General features: G+C 48.5%; 1 protein-coding gene across 3 annotated transcripts in view; it reads right to left on the reverse strand.

Annotated features, from left to right (window-relative positions):
• The window catches only part of LOC142886875 (cytohesin-3), a 29,401-nt gene that overhangs the window by 3,265 nt on the left and 1,675 nt on the right, over positions 1-24,461 (reverse strand). The window contains exons 1-12 of one of the 3 annotated variants that reach the window (XM_076024114.1): positions 15,446-15,651; positions 9,210-9,292; positions 9,004-9,068; positions 8,161-8,227; positions 7,945-8,063; positions 7,516-7,596; positions 6,514-6,626; positions 5,314-5,462; positions 4,226-4,337; positions 2,131-2,207; positions 1,186-1,257; positions 923-1,077 (exon numbers count right to left, since the gene is read on the reverse strand). In XM_076024114.1, coding sequence (XP_075880229.1) covers positions 923-1,077; positions 1,186-1,257; positions 2,131-2,207; positions 4,226-4,337; positions 5,314-5,462; positions 6,514-6,626; positions 7,516-7,596; positions 7,945-8,063; positions 8,161-8,227; positions 9,004-9,068; positions 9,210-9,292; positions 15,446-15,488 — 1,136 coding nt within the window. In that variant the 5' untranslated portion in view covers positions 15,489-15,651. Of the gene's footprint in view, positions 1-918; positions 1,078-1,185; positions 1,258-2,130; positions 2,208-4,225; positions 4,338-5,313; positions 5,463-6,513; positions 6,627-7,515; positions 7,597-7,944; positions 8,064-8,160; positions 8,228-9,003; positions 9,069-9,209; positions 9,293-15,445; positions 15,656-24,461 lie in introns of those variants that run through there. The other 2 variants (XM_076024116.1, XM_076024115.1) reach the window with 2 other exon arrangements.

The following is a 24,461-nucleotide window of genomic DNA, read 5'->3' on the forward strand; positions in this document are numbered from 1 at the left end:
CAGCCCCGGTTCTGTTAATAGCCTGAAATGTTACAAATATAGCTGAGGGAAGGAGAAAACAGATAAATGAATTCATCTCCTTTCGTGGCGTAGCCGGGGCAGCGTCGTCATCTCCAAGATAACTCTGCTCGAAAAGAAGGCGAGGACGAATTCATCATTTCCATAAAGCGCCTTTCTCCCCTCTCCCTCCCCACAAATTCTTTTTTAAAACCCAGTCCTGCCGGACCCCTCGGGTGGAGCGCTAGCTGCGACTCGTTAGCCTCCGCGGCTGCAAAAAACGTGTCGGCCCAGTTTGAAGCCGCTTCTCTTGGATGGCTTTGCCGGCTCAACCCCGGGGTGCTGCGAGCGGTGACTAATCCTCCATCATTTCCCCGCTGAATACTCCATGAGAGTGTGGAGAGCGGAGGGGGAGGTGGGGCGGGAGATGGAGGGTGGAGGAGGGGGTTGCGGAGGCGGCGTGGGAGGGAACTGCACTGTATTACAGTACTCAAGTGTTCTGTTTCTGCTGAGCCGACTCTCTTTTGACACTGCAGCGAGTTCCGCGCGGTGCTGTTACAAGGAGGCGACACGCAGCTCAGCGGGGTCATCATCACCGAGAAGGGGACGCGCAATTGTTGTCCTTTTTTTTGGACTTGCATCAAACCTTTAAGTGAAGACAAGACCGACTCTCCTCAGTGACTCGAAAGGCGACGCAAAAGGTTTGCGTTCGTCGAGGCGGCACAAATCTCCGTTTTCAGAAAGGTTTTGTGCGCGTGTTGTTGCTTCATTTGCACTCAGCCGTGCAATAGACTGAGCTTTTTTTTTTTTTGTTAACGGATGCTCGAATTGAGCCGGTCCAAGGCCGCAGCGAAAGCAGCAACTGAGGCCTGATATTTTTTCTTACATTTTGCTGCATTTTCAGCAAACAAACGAGGGCTCTTACTTGATGGATTTGATCCACTCCTCCTTCTCCTCCGGCGTTGGCGCCGATATCCTGTAAACCACGTGGTTGCCCTCCACCACCCGTCCGTCGGCCTCCGTCTTGCAGGCTTTGATCACCTGGCCTTTGTGGTTGGGGTTGTAGAGCTCGAAACAGTTCTGGAGAATAAACGTGAAACAAGTTGTTTTTTTTTTGTTTTTTAAATGACGAAAAGTGGCGGTTAAACAGCCGATCGGAGGCCAGATCAGAGGCGGTGCATCGCTCACAGGCTTCCTGGGCTCCTCCACCTCCCTGATGCTGAGGTTCTCAAGTGGGATGATCCCACGTGGCTCCTTGTCCTGGGGAAAGGAGGAGACGCGAGAGTTAAGACATGGCCAATCGGCTACATGGAGACGAGAAACAGGACGAAGAAGAGGAGGAGGAGGAGGAGGAGGAGGAAGAGTGTTTATGTCCCTGTCCCAATCACAGCTTCACTCCCCTCCCGCCGTCCTTGCGGCCGTCTGACGCAGCTCGCCGATAATGTGGCGGAGACCAGAGGACATAATGACGGTGTCCCTGAAGGATAATGGGCGGGGGCGGGCAGAGGACAGTGCTGATGTAGCAGCTGGCAGCCACGCAGAGGCACCGACGCAAGTCTTGGGTGAGGACGCGCAAACGTGTGGGACGACAAAGGTAAAAAAAACAACAACAAAAAAAAACTAAGAAACAAAGATAAAGTTCCTCATCTGGACAGCAGAGGCCGCAGAGTGAAAGGGTAAACACACACGATGAAGCACTTTTTTTGGACATAGAGACGAATAAACCTTTTAACTTTGATCTTCCTTCGTGCTTTGCCTGAAATATATTTTGATCAGTTTTCTATTTCCATCACTGCCGTTTTATTCCTCGTTCCCAAATAGCTTCTGTCAAGAACAACTGATCGCCATCTGATCCGGCCAATATTTGTGACTTTGACATAAAACCCAAAGTCTGACATGATCTCACAAGAAACTGAATTTATTTCAAACGGGGGGCGGGAATCAAGAAAAACCCTGAATGCTGTTGTTACAATGTTTTAGTTTCTATGTTCATTGGAGTTATTCTAAACACTTTTTTTCCCCACCTTGTTTAATTCATGTTCTCTGAGTTTGTTGCTATTCTCACTGACCTGCTCTCTAAATCCCATCCTGGATATCCGCCACAGTAATCATCGCGCCGGCAGAGTCACTCACCGTCGTGTATTCAAAGTAGTACAGGCAGTTGTCCGTCAGGATGAACCATCGCCTCTTCCAGGTTTTCACTCGGCCTCCTGGGCAGGAAGAGGAAGAGGGGACAGGAAGTCACACAAAAGGCCTGCAGTGACAGACTGGCTGTCGACCAAAGCGTAGGTGAAAACATCCAGAGACCCTCTGAAAATCATATACAGTAATGTAGTTCTACTGCTTTGACACACTCATGAGGTTGTATGGCAGTACAGGAAGTTAAAAAGGCGACAAAATACAGCATGAGGCTGACCAGCAGGGCCATCGTTTTAACTTCTTACAATGGGAAAAAAAAAATCTAAATTTTTTGGGGTTTGTTCCTCGGTTTGTGTCAACCACACAATCCACTGGCTGGATAGACACACATATTGTTCAAAAACACCAGCAGAGAGAATCTTCCATGACAAGGGGGCTTTTGAGTCAAAAGAATGTTGGTGAGCTTTTAAACCTAATAACCCTGACGGGTCACTTCCTGTTGTGCGTGCGCGCATCAGGTTTTGCACTCAATGAAATCATACTGTTGACCACTTTAGATATCAGCATTATGTAGATAACCATGAATAATCAAACTGTAAATATCTTATCTAAATATATCTACTCTTTAAATATTTTATCATTTTTTTAATTGTATTTCTTTTTAATTTATGTATTTTTTCCTTCTCTTTGCACTAGTTTCTGTTGTTGCAATTGTGCAAATATCCCCAAGGTGGGGTTAAAAAAGGTGTTCCATCCTATTCTATTCTATTCTATTCTATTCTATTCTATTCTATTTAGAAATGTTTCAATCAGGGGTGGCGCTGGAGCGTAGCTCCAGGGAAGAGCTGCAGCAGAGCCGAGTCACGTTGGGCCTGTGATTTGCATTCCCCAACTTTGCTCAAGGTGTCAGACCTTTTGCGTGCGTGGTGCGCCTGTTTGAGTACACAGTGATAAACGTGATCGCCCGCGGGGAGACTGACCTTTCACCTTTCACAAGTCATACCCAGGCTCTTAAAGCGCTTTTATTGCTCGCCGAGAAGGCCTGAAAGGCAGCGTGAACGGCGGAGCGCGGGCAGGAAATCAGAAACACATGTCGACCAACGGAAACAAATAAAAAGCGGTTCGAAAAAATTAGACCTGCAACTGCATTACCTCACCGAGAAGGCACACAGCACCGCTTGAACTGCTGGCGCGCACTGACATTACACACACACACACACACACACACACACACACACACACACACACACACACACACACACACACACACACACGCACGCACACACAGAGGGTGAATAATTACAGAGTTTACTCTTTGCTAAACTCCCCACAGGTTCATTTCACAAGTCTGCGGCGAGAAGTGAAAACATACACACACGCTCAACACGCACAACTTTTCACACGTATATTTGACCCTGCGCTCCGCGGGATTTCCCCCAAGGTTCTTATCGTGCCGTGTGGGGTTTCTCGTGCAGCTTTGTTCGAAAACTCAAATCCCGCTGTTGCGTCTGGCAAATGTCAGGAAAAATGTGTAAAGTGTATTATATCCAGCCAGGCAGCCAGTGAACTCCCCCAGAGACGAGAAGGAGCCAAGAGCCGTCCCTTGCTCCGCTTTTTCACCATCTGTTCTGGAAATCAGCCCTTGGTGATGTCACAAAGGGTGCAGATGCTTCGTTGATAGCTCTGACAGGTGAGTATCAACACCTCCTGCTACTTGCCCCTTTTCCAAACGTGTGAAAACTCCCGACAAAACACAGCCTCTAGCAGGACGCTGAAACTGAGCAGTTTTGCTGGAGGCTGTAAACAGAGGGCTAAGCAGACAACGACAACTAATTTCGGTCGCGGGGACAACTTCACAGCAAATCCTGCAGCGCTGCTCCACTCGAGTGTATGATATTGATGAAATGCAGAACGTTTACGCAAAAAGCCGCGGTTGTGTACGTGGGTTTTGTATTTTTTTTTCTCGCCATTTCGTGAGAAACAACAAGCGACGACAACACTGCTACCAAGTGAAAAATCAGCAACCGGCAGTCAGCAATGAGCGCCGTGCGTCTCTTGAGCCGTGAAATGTGCGGAGATGCTCACGAACCTAATTTAAGCAGCCAGCCCTCCCTGTCTGGGTTGAAGAACGTGTGCGTCAGGTCGTTCCCGTCATCCTCCGGGATCTTGAACGGTTCGCTCTTGATGCTGTCGTAAAGATTCTAGATGGGGGATGGGGGGGAAACAAAAGCAGAAACGTGAACACACCCCGGAGAGGCTTTTCCCACGCGACAAAAGTGAAATCCAAGCAGGATGGAACATCTCAGTTCTCCTCACAAAGCAGTTTTTACTGCTTGCGTGTTTCACTCGTTTCACGCGTTTCGGCCCTTAATTATGAAAAAAATGATAATTGCATCCACATTCACAAATATAAAACGACTTTGTCAGAGGAATAATTTCTTATTCAAGATCTTTATGTCCATTTGATCCCTTCACAAAAATGAAAGAGCTGACAGCGAAATGGAATCTACAACATTGTTTTCAGTTAAACAACAGAATATATGTGTTCAATGTGTGTTAATTCATATTTCTTAATTTAACAATTTTATTTAAATCAAGATAAATGAACTTGCAGTTGAGAATAAACTAATTTGAAGATATCTGTGGGTTCAGAGAGATCGGATATTTTTACTTACAGAAAGTCTAGACAAGCCAAATTTTCTTGTTCAGCTGGCACAGCATTTTGCTTACTATACAAATTTTGCACTTTTTTTTTTTCTTGTTTTTGAAAGCTGGCTTTTTGTAATGCACTTCCTTCCCCATTCTCCAAAACACTCAACACCAAGAGAGAAACCCGCCTCAGTTTCACACACAATGGTTCGGGGGATCCCGGAAGACCAATTTAAGTCTAGATAATGTGGCCGGATCAAGAATATTACATCTGAGATCACTGAGCATCACTGGAATGAGCATCCAGGGAGAAGATCTAATTCTGCTGAACTGCGGATATCTCAATTTGCGTCGCCTGACTCGCAATTCCTGCGCTTTTTGGCTCAAACAGCAGAGAGTCACAGTACGCACACGTCATTGTAAGCAGAAACGGACAGATTCGATTTCAATGGAAAGAAGGAAATGTTTGTACGGCAACGGCGGCTAACTCGCTCAAGGCTAACGAGCGATTGGAGTCGAGGCTCTCACCCTGAGTAGCTCCTCCGGGAGGTCTCCCCCCTCATTGATCCCTCTGTTCATGGAGATGAAGCGCTCCACCGGCGGCTTGTCCCTGACGTTGGGGTTGTGCAGACTCGTGTTCAGCATGATGATGGCAAACGAGAGGACGTAGCAGGTGTCTGTGGAGGTTATAGCAGCGGGTGTCACCGTGAAATACAGTACACGACTCTGTGTGTGCCTGCGCGTTTGTGTGTGTGTGTGCATGTGAGTTTACTCCAAAATCATTTATCCTGAGGGCAAATTATCCTCAAATCGTTCTTCCGTTAATTTTCCACCGGCAAATATTAGAAGCAGTAAAAGTCAAACGTTCTTAAAGAGGCGCCCTGGTGCCAGCTCAAGTCAAGCGGGTGATCAGTGCGGCTGCTTTGTCACCGACTGGACAGCGAGCGACCCATCAACACTCTGCGCCTCTACTAAATTTAGGCCTTTAATAGAAGTTTAATCAACAAAGGGCCTCCGTTTCTGGGTCACGCTTGCAGCGGCTGCACCCTCCAAGGTTGTGGTGCAGCGACGAGTGCCGTCATACACACACACACACACACACACACACACACACACACACACACACACACACACACACACACACACACACACACACACACACACACACCATCATAACTCCAGGAAGCCGCCCTCATCCATCCGCACACTAATTCGCTCCTCGTCGCCCTGCTCGGTAATTTATATCCCTCACCGCGGTCAGATGACCGATAACAAAGTGTGTGTGCGGCGGTCGCCAGGCATAAATATTCATGACCCTCCGCGCTGATGCCCGTGTCCTCCTCGGCGTGTTTGGGGCTGGGTGGCTTCGAGGCGAGCGATGAGAGCACTAATCACCGCCGAGGACCCGCCGATCGATATCGTTATCACTGCTTGAGTGGCAGGGGTGGGATTAGCCAGCTAACGGGCTAATGACCTGCCGTGCCGCCTACGTTTCTGTAACTGAGAATGTGAGAGCGAGGTCCAATCACGCCGTCTGGACTTTGAAGGGAATGACTTTTTGAGGGAGTTATCGCGTCACGCTGCAGATTTATCCGACACCGACAGGTGACGGAGGACGTCGCTGGCATTGATCTCAGGAGGGTCTGGCCTGGACTGTCTGCCTCTGTGTGACTCATAGGACAGCCGCTGAGTGAGTGTGTGTGCGCTTGTGTGTGTGTGTGTGTGTACCTGTGGACTGGAAGACGCCGGGGTTGCACTGGCAGTACCTGGAGGCAAACGCCTCCATCATGCGGTCGATTTTCTGGGCTTCGCCGGGAAGCCTGAAGCTCCACAGGAACTGCCTGCGGGAGCAGGAACACAGCGACACATTAAACAACGTCATATTGAGACTCTTGCACAGGACATGTCCCTGCATGTGTAACATTATTAAGATCTATAAAAAAAAAAGAAAAAGGACCTGCGGGGAGGACGTTGTACCAGACCAGAGCTATAATGGAATTATTCCTGATGTATGGTGATTGGCGAAACACAGTCATATAAGGGCTGTTCTTACTCGGGGCCTCGCAGCGGGTAGATTGAGTTTGCAAAGGATAATTGGGATTAAGATGTACGGCATGTCAGCGGATGACGTCTGTCGAACCATAGCGCACAATCTGAGGTAATGAAGCCATAACACATTCAAATACCGTCTGAAAACTGCAGTTTAATTTATTACATTTAACATTTTACCGTTACTATGAAGTCGATTCAGTCAGATTTCAAGGTCCAGTTTGCCAGATCTGGACCATAATAAAGTAAAATAGTAATTGTAAAAGTTGCCGTTGACTTGAGCTAACACAGTGGTTCTCTAACTTTCTCTGCCACGCCACACCTTGGAGGAAGACATTTTTTCGCGTCCCCAAATTTGACGTGGCTGTGTCTTGAGGGATCCCGATGAACCTGCAAGTGGCCCCATGTCTCTGGGACAAAGTTGACTTTTCACCCCATAGACTTGCATGGCATTAGCTGACAAGTCTTCACGGAGCAGCCAAACAAATAAGTGGGACAGGAATGGACCTTGTGGGCGCAATAGTTACTAAAATGCCGCTCTGCGACTTGCTGATACATTAGGTCATTTAATTTGATTTATTGACTCTGTATAACGATGCAGGTCGATGCAGGTTATCGGGTTTGACATCCTTCACCCGGCGCCACGCCAGGCCCCTGTGTTTTTAAAAAGCGAAAACCCACCTTAAGGCTTGTACGAGGTTGAGGTCGGCGAACTCGTGCAGCTCCACGAAAGCCTGGAGGACCTTGATGTTGAAGTCGTCCCTGGAGGGGCGAGGAGACGTGTGTGAGTGTGAGTCTTCTTGAGCTGGTTACAGTCACACACACACACACACACACACACACACACACACACACGGACCGCACAGCCCTCCTCCCTGGCAGCCCAATCCCACTCAACCCCCCCCCCCTTCCTTCCCTCCACCTCCCTCAGGCCCTCGATAAGAACCACACGCCCGCCCGATCATTTCACTGGCATCGTCTCCGCAGACGACCAATTTCCTGGGGCTTTATGCCCCGGCCGCGGCGTGTGCAGTCGAGATTTGGCGGGGGGAGGAGGAGCAGGCGGGTGGAGGCGGAAGGAAAACAGACGGCAAAAGTCAGGGAGCTCACCGTTCCCCTAAGTAGTCCCCGATGACCGTCTTGTTGAGGCCCTCGCCTTTGTAGAGGAACTGCGCAATGTCCTCCGCCGTGTTCTGGAGGAGGTCGTTCTCCAGAAGGAACTGGATCCCCTGGTTGAGCAAAGACAAAAAAGAAAGAAGGAAAGCGCTTCAGTTGATAGAAAAACGACAAATCGACAGCGTATCGAGGCGCGAGGTCTGGCCGAACCTTCTTGGGGTCCATGTTGAACTTCTTCCTGCCCATCGCGATCTGCTTGTTCCTCTGTGTGGTTTTGCTGCAAAGGCACAAGGGCAAGCGTCAGCTTCCATTCTGTGGCCTTTGTTTCTGTGAAATTCTTTCAACTGAGGAAAAACTGAAAGTGGACGATTCCTCAGCCCGCAGCCATCTGGAGGAACGCTTCTCATTTTTAGCGTCCTTCGCTTTTCAGGGGACATTTCTGCAATGTGGCCCACTGGGAAATCGCCACCTTTTGTTCTTGCTTCCTGTGATTCCCCTGCCCAAAAAATGGTCCCAGCAGCTTCAAGTGCGCGCGCGCGCACACACACACACACACACACACACACACACACACACACACACACACACACACACACACACACACACACACACACACACACACACACACACACACAATGCCCATGCTCACGCCACCTCATCAACCAATCAAATTAAAGAGTCAGCCTGTTTGGACAGAGCTTAGTTTAAGGGACATCGCTGCTCCACTCTATTCAAACAAAGAGGGGTTTACACACACACACACGCGCGCGCACGTACGCACACAGACAGACACACACACACAGGGCAGGTGTGAGGCTCACACAGTTGGTGATGAGTGAGTGGCAGATGGGCACTACTGTCCTCGAGTGACAGTCAAACAGTAGAGACACGGTCAGTTTTGCAAGGTGGTGACCGTTTTGCAAATCAAACACAAAAGGAGAGGTTCTGTGTCGTGTCAGCGTCACCGAGTCTTTTGGCAAAAATCACCTCGTCAACTCAGATTGTGCTCTGCTCTCACGGAGCGGGAAAGACGGCCAGCGAAGGCGGACTCACCTTTCGCCCACACAGGTCAGCTGCTCGATCTCCGTCATCACCTCGGCGATCTCAAACTTCAGCCGCTGCGAAGGTGAAGGAAAGCAAGAGAGAGAGTTCATCAAAGAAAAGAAGAAGAACGCAGATCCACGTGCACGTCACAAAGACAGGGAAGGGAACTCTGCAGGGCCTTCAGCCGCTTCGACTCATTCGCGACAGTCACTCACTTCAATGTCGTCCAGGAGCTCCTTTTTCCGGCGCCGTATGTTGGACAGCTCATCCCTCTCCTCCAGAGAAAGGTCTTCAGGTACTGGGAGGGGGAAAAAAAAACACAGAGCAAGAGTTGAGAGAGTTTGAAATGGACGTGTTTGAAGGAGGGGCTACATTCAAATGAATTCAGCCAGTCAGTCAGTCGCAGGGTTGGATTAGCCCTATCTTAATAAACGTTATTAAGACACTCCTGACCTACATTAAAATGTCAACAAGAGAAGGTGGAGGTGCGGTGCGGTGTAATTCCTGGGTTCCAGTGGGACGCGGCGCCGCTCTCCGTCTCTACCTCTGTCCAGCCCGACACCAGGAGGGGAAAAAAACAGTCGAGACTCGCAACATTTTTGTAGGGAAGATGCAACATTGGCAACACGTGACAAAGGACCTCCATTTAAACTGCCACGTGCGTCTGTTTAGTTAAGCTACCGTTTCGGGCTTCCCCTGGGGCAAACGCAAACAGATGCAACTTTAGATTGTGTTTGCAGAAGGTGTGGGAGCAAGCACCAGTGCGTATGCCTGTTTTTGGCCTATTTAAGTTAACTGAAAGTGCTAATAGGAGCTTGGCGCTCCTATTAGCACTTTCAGTTTATTACTTTGTCTCTCCGTGGTTCCTTATCATCCAAAAGCAGGACTTTTGCACCATTAAAATATGTGTTTTTTTCTCAGGAGGGTGTAACAACCTTTAAAAAAACATAAAAAAAAACATCTTTGGCCGAGTGACTCGCATTCATCATTTACCAGTCGCGCCGCCCGCCGGGCCTACGGGAAACAGTGCCAAAGACATCGAAACCCGGCGTGAATCTCCGGACAACAATAGTCGCGCATGTGAGAAAGTTGACAGCCAGCTGGAGTGCCACAAAAACCACAAGAGTGCAAACATGTCAAACAGCTCGCAGCTTCACGTCTTGGCCCCCGTGGAGGCGCCTCGCGACAGCGTGCGTCCGTTCGCGTACGTGCGCACGCGCGTGTGTGCGTGTGACTCTTCTTGCGACATGAGATGTGCACGTGAGGAAACGGCCAGTCAATGTATTTTAAAAAATGTGGGGTTTTTTTTTTTCAGATGGAGAGCGTGAGGAGGAAGCAGCAGGGCTCTGCACCGGTGCCGAAGCGAGAAGTGAAACAGCGCCGAACACAAACGTTTCCCGTTTTTCGTGCAATTTTTTTTTTTGTTGTTGTCGTTGTTGTTGAACGTCCTTGAACGCAGCGCAGACACGTTCATGCTCTAAAATCCTCCGTTTTCCTCCGGTGTCTCGTGAAAATACCGAGGGGCGAGCTTGGCGGACGCCGCGCCTCTACGCAACCTAAACATTGCAAACTTAAAACACCGCCGCCGGAGGAGGAGGAGGAGGATAAACAGAAAGCAGGAAAAACGACGTCGACGAGAAAGAAAGAGGGGTTCCCGGGAGAAGTTTCCCTCTTTCCACCGGCTGACGATGAAACGCATCCATAAATAACGACCCCGCGTGTTTGACACACGCCTGCTGGCCGCCCGGGCATCTGGCGAGGCCAAACACTGGCCCGCCGGCTCCAGTCGAGCCCTCGTTTGTGGGTAATTAAGCCTGTGGAGGCGGAGCACACACACACACACACACACACACACACACACACACACACACACACACACACACACACACACACACACACACACACACATGCACACACACACACCGTGTATACAGGTGGGCTGCATGTCGCGGACGCCAGGTTTTATTTCATTCAACCCCCGTAGAACCGTCACTGCTCTCCTTCGTTTAACCCTCGGAGGACCTCTTCCTCCTCCTCCTCCTCTTCCTCCTCCGCCTCCTCTTCCTCCTCCTCCTCCTCCTCCTCTCCTCCACACATTGGCGAGGAAAAAAAAAAAAAGGCAATCCGTTTGAGAGTGGGCTGAGAGGAAGTAGGTCATTTTCACACGGAGCTGTACCAGATTCCTCTCCTCACTCACGCAAACGCACGCGTGCACACACACACACACACACACACACACACACACACACACACACACACACACACACACACACACACACACACTCCCCCATGATCTCTTCCTTTGTACGCCTCCATCCTAGTGTTAAAAAGTGAGGGCGGGGTGGAGGGCTGGGGGTTGGGGGCGGGGCGGGGGGGGGGATCAAATCAAATCATCCCCCCCTCGACTGGATCATATCGCTAAGCTGCTTTGCAGTTGGCCCCCCATGGTCACCCCCCCCCCACCCCCCACCCCCTTCATTTCCAATTGTTTCTCATGGGACCGTCAATGATAATGTAAAGAGCAGAGCGAGATGTTCGCCCGCTCTCACGGCCGTCTCCCTCCCCCCTCCCCCCTCCTCCCCCCTCGGCCTCTATCTCGCCGCCCGGTGGGCAAAGTGACAGGAGCAGCTCGGACCGTTTAGCGTCTCGCGGACCGACGGCACCGCAGATCTTGTTATCACGTTATCACGGGCCAGCAGCCAGTGTGTGTGAGAGAGAGTCGGGCACACGCACGCGCACCCACGCTTCCAATTGTGCCCCGACTTGATTCGTATGGGACAGAAAAGTCATTGAACTCGGCTGCCAGTGCGACACTGAAACAGCTTCTATTATGGGAAGATAGTCATTTACAAGTAGGTGCAGAGCTGGTCGTTGGCGGTGGAAATGTTTGCTAAGTGGAATGTGTTTTTGGGAAGAGGAGGTCACTGGGAGTGTGTGGGTGGATGAATCTGCAAAAGGTTTTGTTTTTCCCCTCTGTTTTTCCTCTCCTCTTTATTCCTACCCCACTTAACAAAAAAACACTTCTTCTTTTTTTTAGCAGAGGTCTATCTGTCTCTACCAATAGATTTCATGCCTTTTAGAAACAAATAAACAAAACCAAAAAGGGAAAAAAAAAAATAAGTTGAGCCGAGCACCGAACTCAGTTCTGCTGCGTTGTCATATTCCGATTCTGGTTTTGATTGGAAACAGCTCCACAGTTTAAGGGATCATCCTCAAGCGTCCTAGTGTTTCCAGCTCATGCAGCAGTGCAATTTTAATTTATGATTTTGATTGATGGCAGAACATCGACTTGCAGAGGGAGGCATGGGGGGCGGGGGGGATTCCTTTTGGATTACTAAAAGGCACCTTGAGGCGGCATGTTTAATAGGATGGCAAGAACCACTCGTGTTGCAGCGCTCAAAGCCGGAGAGTTGTTTAATAAAATTCAGCTGCGCCTTTTATGAAGTTTTTCTGCAGCGTATATATATCATAGCGTGGACGTGATTATTACACCGTATACTGTTACCTTCCTGCTTTACACCAATCAATCTAACTCCACCGCTGGAGTCAAACCCACATCAAGAAGGCCTGGGACATTGCAGGAAATGGTCTCCTATAGCGTCAAAACGGTGCTTTCCAAAAAATTCTCTCCAAACACATTTCATCCAATATGGCCAGAAGGGATACTTTGACATCTTGTACAGAAAATCAATACCACTCTCCAGCCCCGTCTCTTTATTATGCACAATTATCCAAGCAGGGGTCCGTGCACAATATTAGGACATTTACTTTGTGATGCTGAACGACTCTAGACTCAGCAAAAAACAGAGCGACTGGGAGAAAAATGTCTTTAAAGACGCAGTATAACCGAGAGTGGCCAGAGAACAAGACTTAAATCGCAAGTCTCCGGTTGTTCATGTCATATGGACAGGCATGAAGCAGATGGTGTGTGGTCTGAGAGGAGAGACAGACAAGAGTGGGAGAGAAAGAGGGCGAGAGGTAACAAAGAAAGAGAAGGAGGCTGCAGCAAGGAACAGCAGTCATCTTCACACTCTGCCCCCGTCCGTCCATCCGTTGTTCCGCGTGCTTGGCTTTGCCAAAGGAGCCTCGTAAAAAAAAAAAAAACAATCGCGGAGTGAGACACCCTGCGGCCAACCTACGCCTGTGATGCCGCCATCCCGCCCACTCTGAGACCGGACACAGAGGCCGATTGTCTGCTAGGGCAGAATGAGTCTGCGGCAACAATCCGTCTCCTCCACTGTGTGGACCGTTTTTCAAATTTGATATCAGCGCGAGCCCAACTGTTGCACCACTTGTGCTCCTGAAACCGAGCATTATGCATGAAAATCTTTAAGCGTTTACTCCCGCAGAGAGAGAGAGAGAGAGAGAGAAAAAAAAATCCATATTAGGTTATATACAAACAGGATACGCTGAACCCCAAGCACAGCCACATAGATTAGCCCGGTAAGCAGCGCTCAGCCTGGGGCTAGCAGTGGCCGCTCTTCCAAGAAAAGTCAATACATCATCATAATGGTTCAACTTGCATGCTTGGGTCCCTCTCTTTCCCTCGTCACCCCCGGCCCTCACGTCCTGGTCAACCATAATCAGCCCACAGGTGGGCGGAAGGAGGTCAATGCTGCCACCAGCTGAGATTTAAGCATGATTGATGAGCTCTGGAGCAGCAGAGATGTGGCACCAAATGCTATACCGAAGATTTACGGAGAGACCCGCCATCTTGCCATTCTTTGCCAACTCACATTTGGATGTGAATTACTATCTCCACCGTGCCAGGTATTTTCAGAAAATTAACACAAAGTGGGTGTTAAATCAAATCCTTCTGCATTCAACACATATTACTTTGAGATAATATGATTACAAAAAAGGAATAAACAACACCAAAAACAACGCAGATCTTCACAGAGGGTCGGACTGATGACATAGCAGGCAGCGACGTATTGAAATTAACGTGCTGGCTAAAGTTAATATCTGCTAGCCAGCTAACTCTTCCTGGCTACTATGGCTAACGTTAACCGTGTGTCAAGATTGTGGTGGGTGTTTGGTTTGTGTATTACACAAGGTCGTCTCCACAGTCACATCATTGTGTGTGGGCGTGCCAGCATGCTACATTAGCTTGTAGCACAGAGACCCTTGATCAAGTAGCTCTTTAAGGAGTATTTAACCTAACACAGCCAGCGAAACATGGCCCGAACATGTTTTTCATCAACTGTATACACTGTTTATAAAAACGCCTTCCTGAGTTGTTTTCTCGCGGCAGACATATTATCTGTTGTCACAGGTGCATTTAATAAAAATTTCAACTTGGGTTAAGTTCCACTTAGCATGGAGATCCCTCACAGTGCGCCAACGGCGCAAAGCAGAGCACAGCAGCACTCTGGACTCTTTATGACCTCAGTGGAACAGAGGCACGATGAGAATCATTGGAAACATCTGTGTTCACCCAGCTATTTTTCTGGCTGCAAAAATATCCCCTGTAGATATGTGAAATGTTTCCTCTGGTGAGTGTGGCTAAAATACTGAAAACAAAAAAAAACCAAAACAAATCTATGACATAGGTCATGAAAAGAAAAAGATCACATGTTTCTTTCCAAGCTTCTGCATATATGTATGTGTATATATATGTATGTGTATATATATGTATGTGTATATATATATATATATATATATATATATATATATATATATATATATAATGCATTAAGCTTAAAACCATAGTAAATCAGGTAAAAGAGACCAATCGGGCTTGTCGGTTTAATCCAATCATGATAAATTCAATCCAGCCTGTCATTCTATTTCCATCCAGACAGGAAGTGATCATCCGGAGTCAGTTATCTGTCTGATGCTCTCAGTGATCAGGATGCAGCTTGAGCAGCAAAGGAAAAAAAAAAAAAAAATGACATGACCGTGACTGTCATGCCTTTCCAATATCCTTGGAGCTGAGGTCAAACAAAAACATGAGCACGTTTAGAACTTACACAATACAGTTTAAATCACTGCCATTGTGACCGTCCTGCCAAGTCTTGTGGCTTCAAACTTCACTCAACCAAACCCTGTCGGCACACTTCCTGATTTCCATCAGGCCTGCGTGAGGAACAATGGAGGGGATCCCGGGCCTCCGTTAGCACTTCTTGGGCTGCAACTCTGGTAACAATAGCAAAGCCTGACGCAAACACAGCGAGGGCAGAGGCCAATCCCACCGCATATCTAACAGAGGGGAGCACTCACACAAGTGCTGCAAATGTGCCGCAATGACGCCGAGCAGATGGGTAATGCAAGGCAGAAGGGCCATTGGGTCACAGACAGTGAACAAACTGTCGGTGACTCAACACAGAGAGTGGAACAAACGCCCCGGAAGGACCTCGTGTTGCCGAGCTGCAGGGACAACCGAGACAAACACATCCACGGTTCGCAGGACACAAAAAGCCTTTGCCGTTAATCAAGAGACGGAACATACCACGTTTTGGTTCCCCTTTCGCAGTTTCCATGATGACTGACATGCCATTGGCAGGGCTGTGCGCGAGAGTTGCGTCGCGGAGGGTTTTAGCAGCTGCTCCTCTGCCGCCTGTGCACCCTGCAATTGCGGCTGCTAGGTGTGTGGTAATTGTTTTTGTCCCTTCGGCGTAACGACATGACTTCTCACCGCTCGCTAGTGCGCGTGCGGACACACACAGTGGAATTCACATACAGCAACACGCACAGACGCTGACAGTCTCTGTGACAGCTCCTTCCTCTTGACAAATGACCGTGGTGGTATGGAAATGGGCCACATTCTTCCCCTTGCAACCGGCCAGTCCGGTCTAACCGGCTCTCTGCACTCTGGCTCCTGTCTTATCACCTCTCAGTTGGGCTTTTATTTTCTGCCATTTAAACTCCTGTTTTTCGGCTCTTGGTTTGGGCCTTTATGCAGACTGGCTTTGAAATCCATTCAACTTTGATGAGCAATAGTGGCTATTCCACTTTGCTTGATTGTTTGAATATCTTCACTGGTGCTACCATGAGAGTTGCTCCAAGTTCCATACAGGTATCGACACCAGTCAACACAGTCAAAATCTCGCTTTGTGTTCTCGTGATAAGGTTCTCTCCATGTTGTAGAAGGGAAAAATAGCAATTGGACGTTGGCCTCAAAGGAAAAAACATTGCGCATAAAAACAAATGAGTTGTCAATAAAACTAATTGGATTACACAACGAATGCAAACCAAGGCACAGACGATTTTAATTTAGTCCCTGCTGCAAATATTTAAAGAGCACCAATTTATTCCTGTTCATATTTGGCTCCACAATTCATTTTTAGTGTCTGTAATGGCTGGATAAGCATGGCTGGATAAGAAAGCTGCACAAGAAGAACTTTTGCGCTGGGGGCTAATTTTGAATAGTGATATGTTTACATTCAAAACACGGCATGACTGATGTCATACATGTGCCAACTTCACCTGCCAAGCTTTATTTGACTGAGCTAAACGCTACAAAAGTAAGTTAGCACATTTATCGTGTCCAAGAGGAGCCACTTTGAGTTAAACCCTCTCTGGTTTTTGCACCTGCCACGTTCGCAAGGTAGCACACTCATGCTAACGGCCTCAGTTTTTGCCACGTTCATTGTAAGTTCATTCAATTGTTCATTGAGGCGTGCTGTGGAGATATTACTGTTACAAACAGTAGTGCCGTGGCCGACGGCGGATTAGACCATCTTTGCAATTGTGACCTCCCGATGGTGCAAGAGGCACAGTCAGAGATCACGCCCATCCTGAGTCACACTTCGCAGGTCCTAAACAAATTCCAAACGTATCCATTTAAATGCCTGGCGTCTCATCTGGTTGGTGTTACTGTACATTTTGAAATAACTTTCAAAAGCATATGGCAGTCCGCCGTGCAAGATATCCAAGAGGACTGTGGAATGCGCAAACTGTTCCTTCTTATCTTACACATCTTGAAAGGAGACTCCTAATTTTGAAAACTTTTTGGAAAGGAGGCGGGTTTTAAATTGAGGCCGCCCCCCCCCACTGTGAATCTTTGCCGCATAGCGTCAGGATATGAGGGTCAAATGAACCTTCTGAATTCTCGACTGGGTAACTGGATGTTTTTTAAGAGTGTGCAGTCGTCACTTGTTGCTTCACCTTTGCTCTCAGATTGCACATCCGCAACACCTCCCCCCTTTATGAAAATTACATTACAGGGAAAAATCAGTGGTTACATCAAACACAACAGCGTCGCGTTTGATTCCTCCCTTGAAGCCAGACGGTCTCTTCAAAGAACCCGCTTGTCTCAATCACTTATTCATGAGCAAGTTCGCCATCTGCAAATTTCACGCACAGAGAGGAAACTGTCCGCCGAGCTTCTCTTCTACAGAAAGCTTCTCCTCTTCCTTCCCCTAAACCTGAACGGTGAAGAACGCGCTCTTCAATCTTTACCATCCCGCTCTTGCAACTTGCGAGTTTTACGAGACTGTCTGTTTGTTGACCATCTGTCGACTAGAGGAACATCCTGCTCCACCATTCTGTTCGGACTTCCAAAAAAGGCATTTTTTGGTGCGATGATGTCCTTAGTAGTCCACCTTTAAATCAGCAGAAAGCCTGCATGTTGCCTGTCACTTTTTAATAGACTGAGGCTAGAATATTTCTATCTTCCTATCTTTTTCCCTATTCTTATCTTCCGTCTGTCCTCCTTTTCTGTCTAAAACGCACACCACTAGTCACGGTTTGATCTGGTCAACAGCTTTCCTCATGGACCATCAACTCAGCTGTTACACGATGAGGAGGCCACACTGAGTCTTCTGATTTTATTCGTCCGGGCTGGGTTTAAGGTCTGATCCGCTGACTTGGTGTTCACAATCATAAAACCAGCCTCATTATCAACGGCTGAACTTTACCCATTAAAAGAAAGCATTCTAAGACACCGCCATGCAAAGTAATGAGCTGGCATCTTTTCAAACAGCCCAACCCCGCGCCCACTGGAGCTTTCCCCCACATGTTCTGACCTGGTTTGACAGAAGCGGTTTCCCCACTGTGAAAAATGATTCACGCGGGTAGCAGGTTTAGGTTGCACTTGTCTGTTACTGTTGGAATAAAGAAACTGCTTGGAACTGCCTGAAATCGTTATCTGGACAATGTCCATTTAGTGGTTTTACCGAGACCAACTTCCTGTACAATTGGTATCTCAATTCTTCAAAAATCGGAGTGCCAAATAGGAAGTACAGGTACTAGCAGAGCCTTTTTGAACTTGATGAACTGGATGAACGATTGATCGTGGTCAAAAGTAAAACAGCTTTGTAGAATACACATAAAGAGTGGAGGAAGAGTCAAGAAGATGGGCAAATCATACAGGATTTAAACAGAACAGCAGGAAAGAGAAGAGGCAGAGGAAGAAGGGGGTGGAGAAAGAATTTCGTATTACACAGAATACTGGTGGGTGTTTGAGGTCAGACTGTCGCTCTGATCCAGCTTCTTTGTAAAAGGGTTTTCCAGATAAAGAACTTTTATACAGAAGGCACCCTTTGTTAACTTGAACTGCATCAGACTTTTTTTTTTTTTTTTTTACAATTGGACACATGTAATGTATATAATCCTCATCTGAAACCCGATGAATCTGTAATGCATTCAAAAGCTGGATTTTGCAGGGAGGATGGTTCTCATGGTGTTCAGATAGCCGTCATTTTTGTGGGATACGGTGATGCAATTATAAAGTTGGTTGAGAAACCATCAGAACAAAACGCGCTGTTGCATCAACATGCTGTCGACACTCGTGAATCTGTGCATCGTGTTTGCAGAAGCCAAATTTTTAAAGGGACAACAAAGTCGGCAAACATTCCATGATGAAATTCCTTCAGTAGAGCAGGCAAAAGAAGCAAAGAATGGAATTTTCTTATTTCTGTGTATTTATGTGTTATAATGTCGTAAAGTGAATTTATCATATGTGATGGAAATTTTTTAAAAGTATGCCACAATTTGAACTCTGAAAATACCCCACTTCCTTACCTCAGCTCCTTCAGACTTCTTCTGCCGGAAAATCTGTTACTGCAGGTTTGACAAAATTCAAAAGTCTATATGAGGCCTGAAAAACACGATCTAGCAGCTAGCGTTTGAAGGAGCAACAAGTTTCCAAAAACCTCCCTGTTACAGCACGCACTCTTGCCAGAGGCAATATGAGTCTCTCATTGTATAATTACAAACTACAACATGTATTAATTCCCCCCATTTAATCCAGCATAATTACAGGCTGCAGTTACAAGATAAAGATAAATAACTCTTGAGAAAACTTCTTCCAATCAGTTGCGTCTTCCAGAGGGGTGTCCTTGAATGACTCACTTGTTATTTTGGACAGAAATTAGCATCACTTCATTCTGGTCACGTCACGTTGACTAGAGAGGCCTTAGCCACCGTGCAGGGGCTCCGTGGGTGACGGGAATTGTGTTGGACAGAGGTCAACCAGGGGATCAAAGACATGTGTGAGGGAACCTGCAGTCAGCAGCCACCAGAGATCACTCATCCTCTGACATGCCCTCGGGCATCAGGTGATGGTGCACCAGTGCCATGGTGCGCGCGCGTGTGTATGTGTGTGTGTGTGTGTGTCTGTGTGTGTGTTTTCACGTTGTCATGACCCACTCAGTGCCACACGAGCTTGTCAATGACGGCCAATCAGCATCTGCATAATTCCGAGGTGTGACAACGTGGGAAGAGGGTGTGTGTGTGTGTGTGTGTGTGTGTGTGTGTGTGTGTGTTGCCCTTGAGGGCTATTTTGGAACTTGTCACCCTGACCTGCACCAGTCACGGTCGCCCTCTCTGTTATATTGCAGTCCCCATTATAGCAACTGGAGCTTTTTCAGCTCCAAAAACAATTTCAATTCAAGGGTCGGGAGCAAAGGAAACAAGCTGAAAAAGAACGGCGGTGAAAACGGGCGACACATCCTGCCATAAATCACGTGACACCAAGTCCGATGTCAGGAAACCAAAAAAAGGCAGCGTACCAGCCTTTAAATTTCTTCTTTGTTGTGAGTGTGTGTGTGTGCACCAGCGAGCAGCCTCTGACCTATAATCCACTAACTGTCATCCACATCCTTTGCCACTTGATCTTCCCCCATTTGGGAGCGTTCGCCATCCCCACTGCTAATCCTCCGTATAAAGAGATACGCGTTTCCGTGCACACACACACACGTGAGCGAGGCGGTGGAAGCGGAGAAACGTGAGGGATACACGCGCGCGCAGACAGCTGGGCCGAGCCTTGCACCACTAACCTACTTCGCGCTGCTACATCCGCCTCCCCATCAGTCTTCCTTTGGATCCACGCCGAACGTATACATACCGGCTCACTGTGCAAACACACTGACTCACTCACACACATTCAGACAGGTTGGCGCGCTGTCACGCGGCCATCACACTGCGCATTTTTCGCCGAAGCCTTTTTTTCCCCCTCTGTGACCGAAAAAAAAAAAAAAAGCAGAGGCTACATGCAGACCTCAGCCCTTCTCCATCGGCACCGGCGGCGCAGTCACAGCTCGTCCTCGCTCTCACGTGAAAAAAAAAAAAACAGAATGAATTTTGCATGATGCAGCAGCATCTTAGCAAAAAAGGACTTAAGAAAAAGAGGGGGATAAGGAGGCTGGTGGGGGAGTGGGAGGGAGGAAAGGTGGCAATGTGCCCATTTTGCAGAGGAAAAAAAAGTTGTTCTGGCAAAAAGACAGAGGATGTGCTGCGGCAGTTTACTGACACATTGACCCCACTGAGTGAGTCCCCGAGTGTTACAAATCTTTTTTTCTTCAAAGCCAAGGCTGCAGGCTGCCCACATGCTCTCTCGCTCTCTCTCTCTTTATCTCGCACACACAGAGAGAGAGAGAGAGAGAGAGAGAGAGAGAGAGAGAGAGAGAGGGGGAACACAGCAGGGAAAATGAGCTGACATTTCATTGATTAAACAGTCTGTCTCTCACAAGAATAAATTGGATAAAAGCGAAGCTTCCCCGTGTTCAGAACGACGATGATATCAACTGCCTGATCTAAAATGGAGTTTTTAGACAGAGAAACCTCCCCCCAAACCCCCCAAAAAATATTTCATTTTGGGATCCCTGTTGCATAAGGAGGCTGTGTGCACCAGCATGGAGACCAGGGATGTGGGTGTTGTGTTTCCAGGGAGCGAGGCACTGGATGTACTGGGATTTAAAGCGGGCGATACACCTTTTTCCTGCACCTTCAGTGGGTCAAACAATCACACAATTACATAATTGTTCCAGCCCGGCCTCTTCCTGTAGCGTGCGCTTTTGCTATGGCTTTCTCTTCCTTTTGTCAAGAGACCCAAACTCACACCCACACACACAGTGAACGGCATGTGGTCAAACCAAGGACCAGGCTTGAAATTCACTTCAGAACTCCAGAGCTGTCATTTCTCTCCATTTTGTCTTCCCAGAAGGGCAAAGAAAGAAGAGCGTGTCTCACGTCCCTTCCTTGCACGAGTCCCTTGACGGGCCAAATTCTTCACACAGCCATACATAAGATAAAAGGGGGGCTCACAAACTTCTTTGAAAACCCTCCCCAGCGAACTCTTGCTCCAAGAATATAAATTGTTTCTGAGCAGAAATCCAAAAAGGTTTGCACTTTTACTCCACAAATACTTGTTAACAGCAAGTCAGTGCAGTTTAGGCATGTGTAAGTGGTGCAGACGACCTACTGAAGTGCAAAGAGGCAACGGAACAGGGAAGAAACATGCCCAAGTTGTTAGGCACAGTGTAGCAGTGAAGTGTCCTGAATAAAGCCACCAGCTCTGCCCCAGCGCCTGCCTGCTGTGTTTAACCTAAACTACCAGTTGGCTGTCAAGTGTTAAACGTTCAAAACACATGCAGGCTGACTTTTGCTCTGTATATATGAAGGTCACCTCCTATTCACGAACCGGATGTCTTCTTTTATCTCCTCACCATCTTCTCAATGTAGCCACTGAGCCGCAGTTAGTCGGGGCCACTGATGCACGGTTGAGCCGCGACTGAAGAGAAAACAAAACACTTTAAACTGAGGTGAGTCACATGGGCGAGGGGGAGACAAGAGGTTTCTCTCTCTCTCTCTTTCTCTTTTTTTTTGTAAGTGCGCGACGTGCGAAAGGAAGGCGGAAAACACAATGCACACAGCAGCACCAAAAAAAAAAAAGAAAGGAAAGTAAAACAGACGCTTGTGCATTCTGATGACTTGCAGTCCTGGCTGAAGCGAAGTAGCTCCTGAGCTTTGGGTGCCACAGGACCTCCACAAACACCTGACGGTGCAGCACTATCATTAGCCAGCGCTAAAGGCTCAAATCAGCCACCACTTTCGAGGCAGGTCTGCACATTACGCAAACTTGCACCTTGGTTTCTTTTCTTTGCCAAGCTATTTCAAGTCGGCCGGAACTCCAGAGCTCGCTCTCTCCGGCGCTCCCCGGCTCCCAGCGGGACCTCTGGGGTCCCTCGCAGTCGAGCCGGCTGCACGCAGACCCTCGCCGGCCCGTGGGGTTCCAAGTAAACATCCACAGCCCACCGCATTCCTGAGAGCCACAAGTTGTGCGCCGCAGGTTAACCAGATGACAGGGAGGACATTCAATGAGGTCCAAATCATCCGTGAAGACATTGGGGCGGCTTCCTCTCGTAGCTGCTCGACAGTGCATGGGTTCTGTGTGTGTGTGTGTGTGTGTGTGGGTGTGTCTGTGTGTCTGTGTGTGTGTGTCTGTGTGTGTGTGTGTGTGTGTGTCTGTGTGCGAAAGACAGCTGTGAATCTACTTCCAAAGAAACAAAAACCCTAAACCAGCAGGAAGTAGCTGCTTCAGTTCTGCAGCCAGCAGAAGGGAATGGCTGAGAGCTCTCAAAGCCAAGCTCTGTGTGTGTGTGTGTGTGTGTGTGTGTGTGTGTGTGTGTGTGTCTGTGTGTGTGTGTGTGTGTGTGTGTGTGTGTGTGTGTGTGCGCGCACCCCTCTTCTCGCCAGAGTTGGGCTTCAGCATGCGTTAAACCCCTCACGCCACTCACTACGTCCCACCCGTACACACTGCCGCGCAACCCTGCCAAGGCTTTAAAAGCCGGTTTTGACAGAGTGTGAAAAGCGAGGCCCGGAGCCAGAGCGCGCCAGAGGCCGGCGGGCAGCGCCAGCACAGGCGCTCTGATTCATAGCACAGGGCCGTCTGACACCAGGTCTCCCGTGAATAGAAATACACTCTGCGGAGAAGAAGCTGGAGTTACTGTAAGTGTGCAGTTTTACGGTCTGTCCAAGTCGGTCATGCAGAGTGAGGGTGCGCACAAGGGAGCCTACAGTCTGTCGGACGGACTCGGCGGCGAGCTCCGGAGCTTTGCAGGCTCTCGTTAACCCGCCGTCACCGGATGAGCGTTTGGCAGAGGGTTTGCCGCGGACTCGCCTTCACTGAGAGTTGAAGCGAGTTCCAGCCAATTACAGTTGCAGGAAAGTGAGATGAGAGAGTACAACAACAGGAGACCGGGAGAGAGAGAGACAGAGGGACCGGGCGGACGACCAAATCACTGTGGTGCCTCTGGTTACAATCATGGTCACAGCGTGACAATTTTCATGAGATGATGAAGCAAACTTAATTTCTATCTACTTGACAAATTCCACTGATTTATGTGTGAGAATTGTTTCGCACAATCGCATCGGAAACACCTCCTATGAGACTTTTTAGGCTGACTGGGTGGAACCTCCGTCAAACAGGTCGATCGCGTTCCTCTACCAGATCTACCAGAGAAGATGTGAAGACCCTGCCAGTCGCTTGCAATTATTTCTGCTCAAAGAGACGCAGACTGCCCCCCTCCTACCTCCGACTTCCTAACGGCTCCTATCATTTCCTCGCGCCTTTACCCAGAGGTGTAACGCTCTTCAACTTGACACCTCCGTATCGCACTCGGCCAATGGCTCTCGCCGCCCTCGCTCTATTTGCAGCCAGGCTGTCACATTCAAAAGTTCATCCACCAACCGGGCGCCATTTGGCGGTCGGTGGTGGCGATCAGACGCACGCTGTCGCTCGTTATCTGACTTCCTGCTAACAGCTCCACCGCTCGGGGGGGCCCTGGTGTGTGGGCTGCTTAATAGATGTAATAAAGAGTGTGGCAATTTGTGGTAATAATGTTGCCAACTGTTCCCGTGTACAAAAAAAACTAAAACACCAGAACCAACAAAAAAAAAAAAGAGGGAGTGTGCCCATCCTGAGGCGCACGAGAGATTGCGCTGTAAATTACACCTGCCCGTATGTGCACGGGCACATACACACACATATACAAGCACGACATGCAGGTCCATCGATCCATCTTTTCTTCTTCACTGCACACACATCCACTGGTGGGACACAGGGGGGGGGGGGTCGGGATACTGAACTTGTGAGTCTCAGCGTGCAGACACGACAACTAAACTATGCGAGTACGATGAGTGCTTGCATGAGTGCACGAGCGTGATACGTCTGCATGTCGCATCGTGTGTGTGTGTGTGTGTGTGTGTGTGTGTGTGTGTGTGTGTGTGTGTGTGTGTGTGTG

Source organism: Nelusetta ayraudi, unplaced genomic scaffold (assembly GCF_046127955.1).
Source record: "Nelusetta ayraudi isolate G7.1 ecotype Tasmania unplaced genomic scaffold, CSIRO-AGI_Nayr_v1 ptg000016l, whole genome shotgun sequence".
Taxonomy (NCBI): domain Eukaryota; kingdom Metazoa; phylum Chordata; class Actinopteri; order Tetraodontiformes; family Monacanthidae; genus Nelusetta; species Nelusetta ayraudi.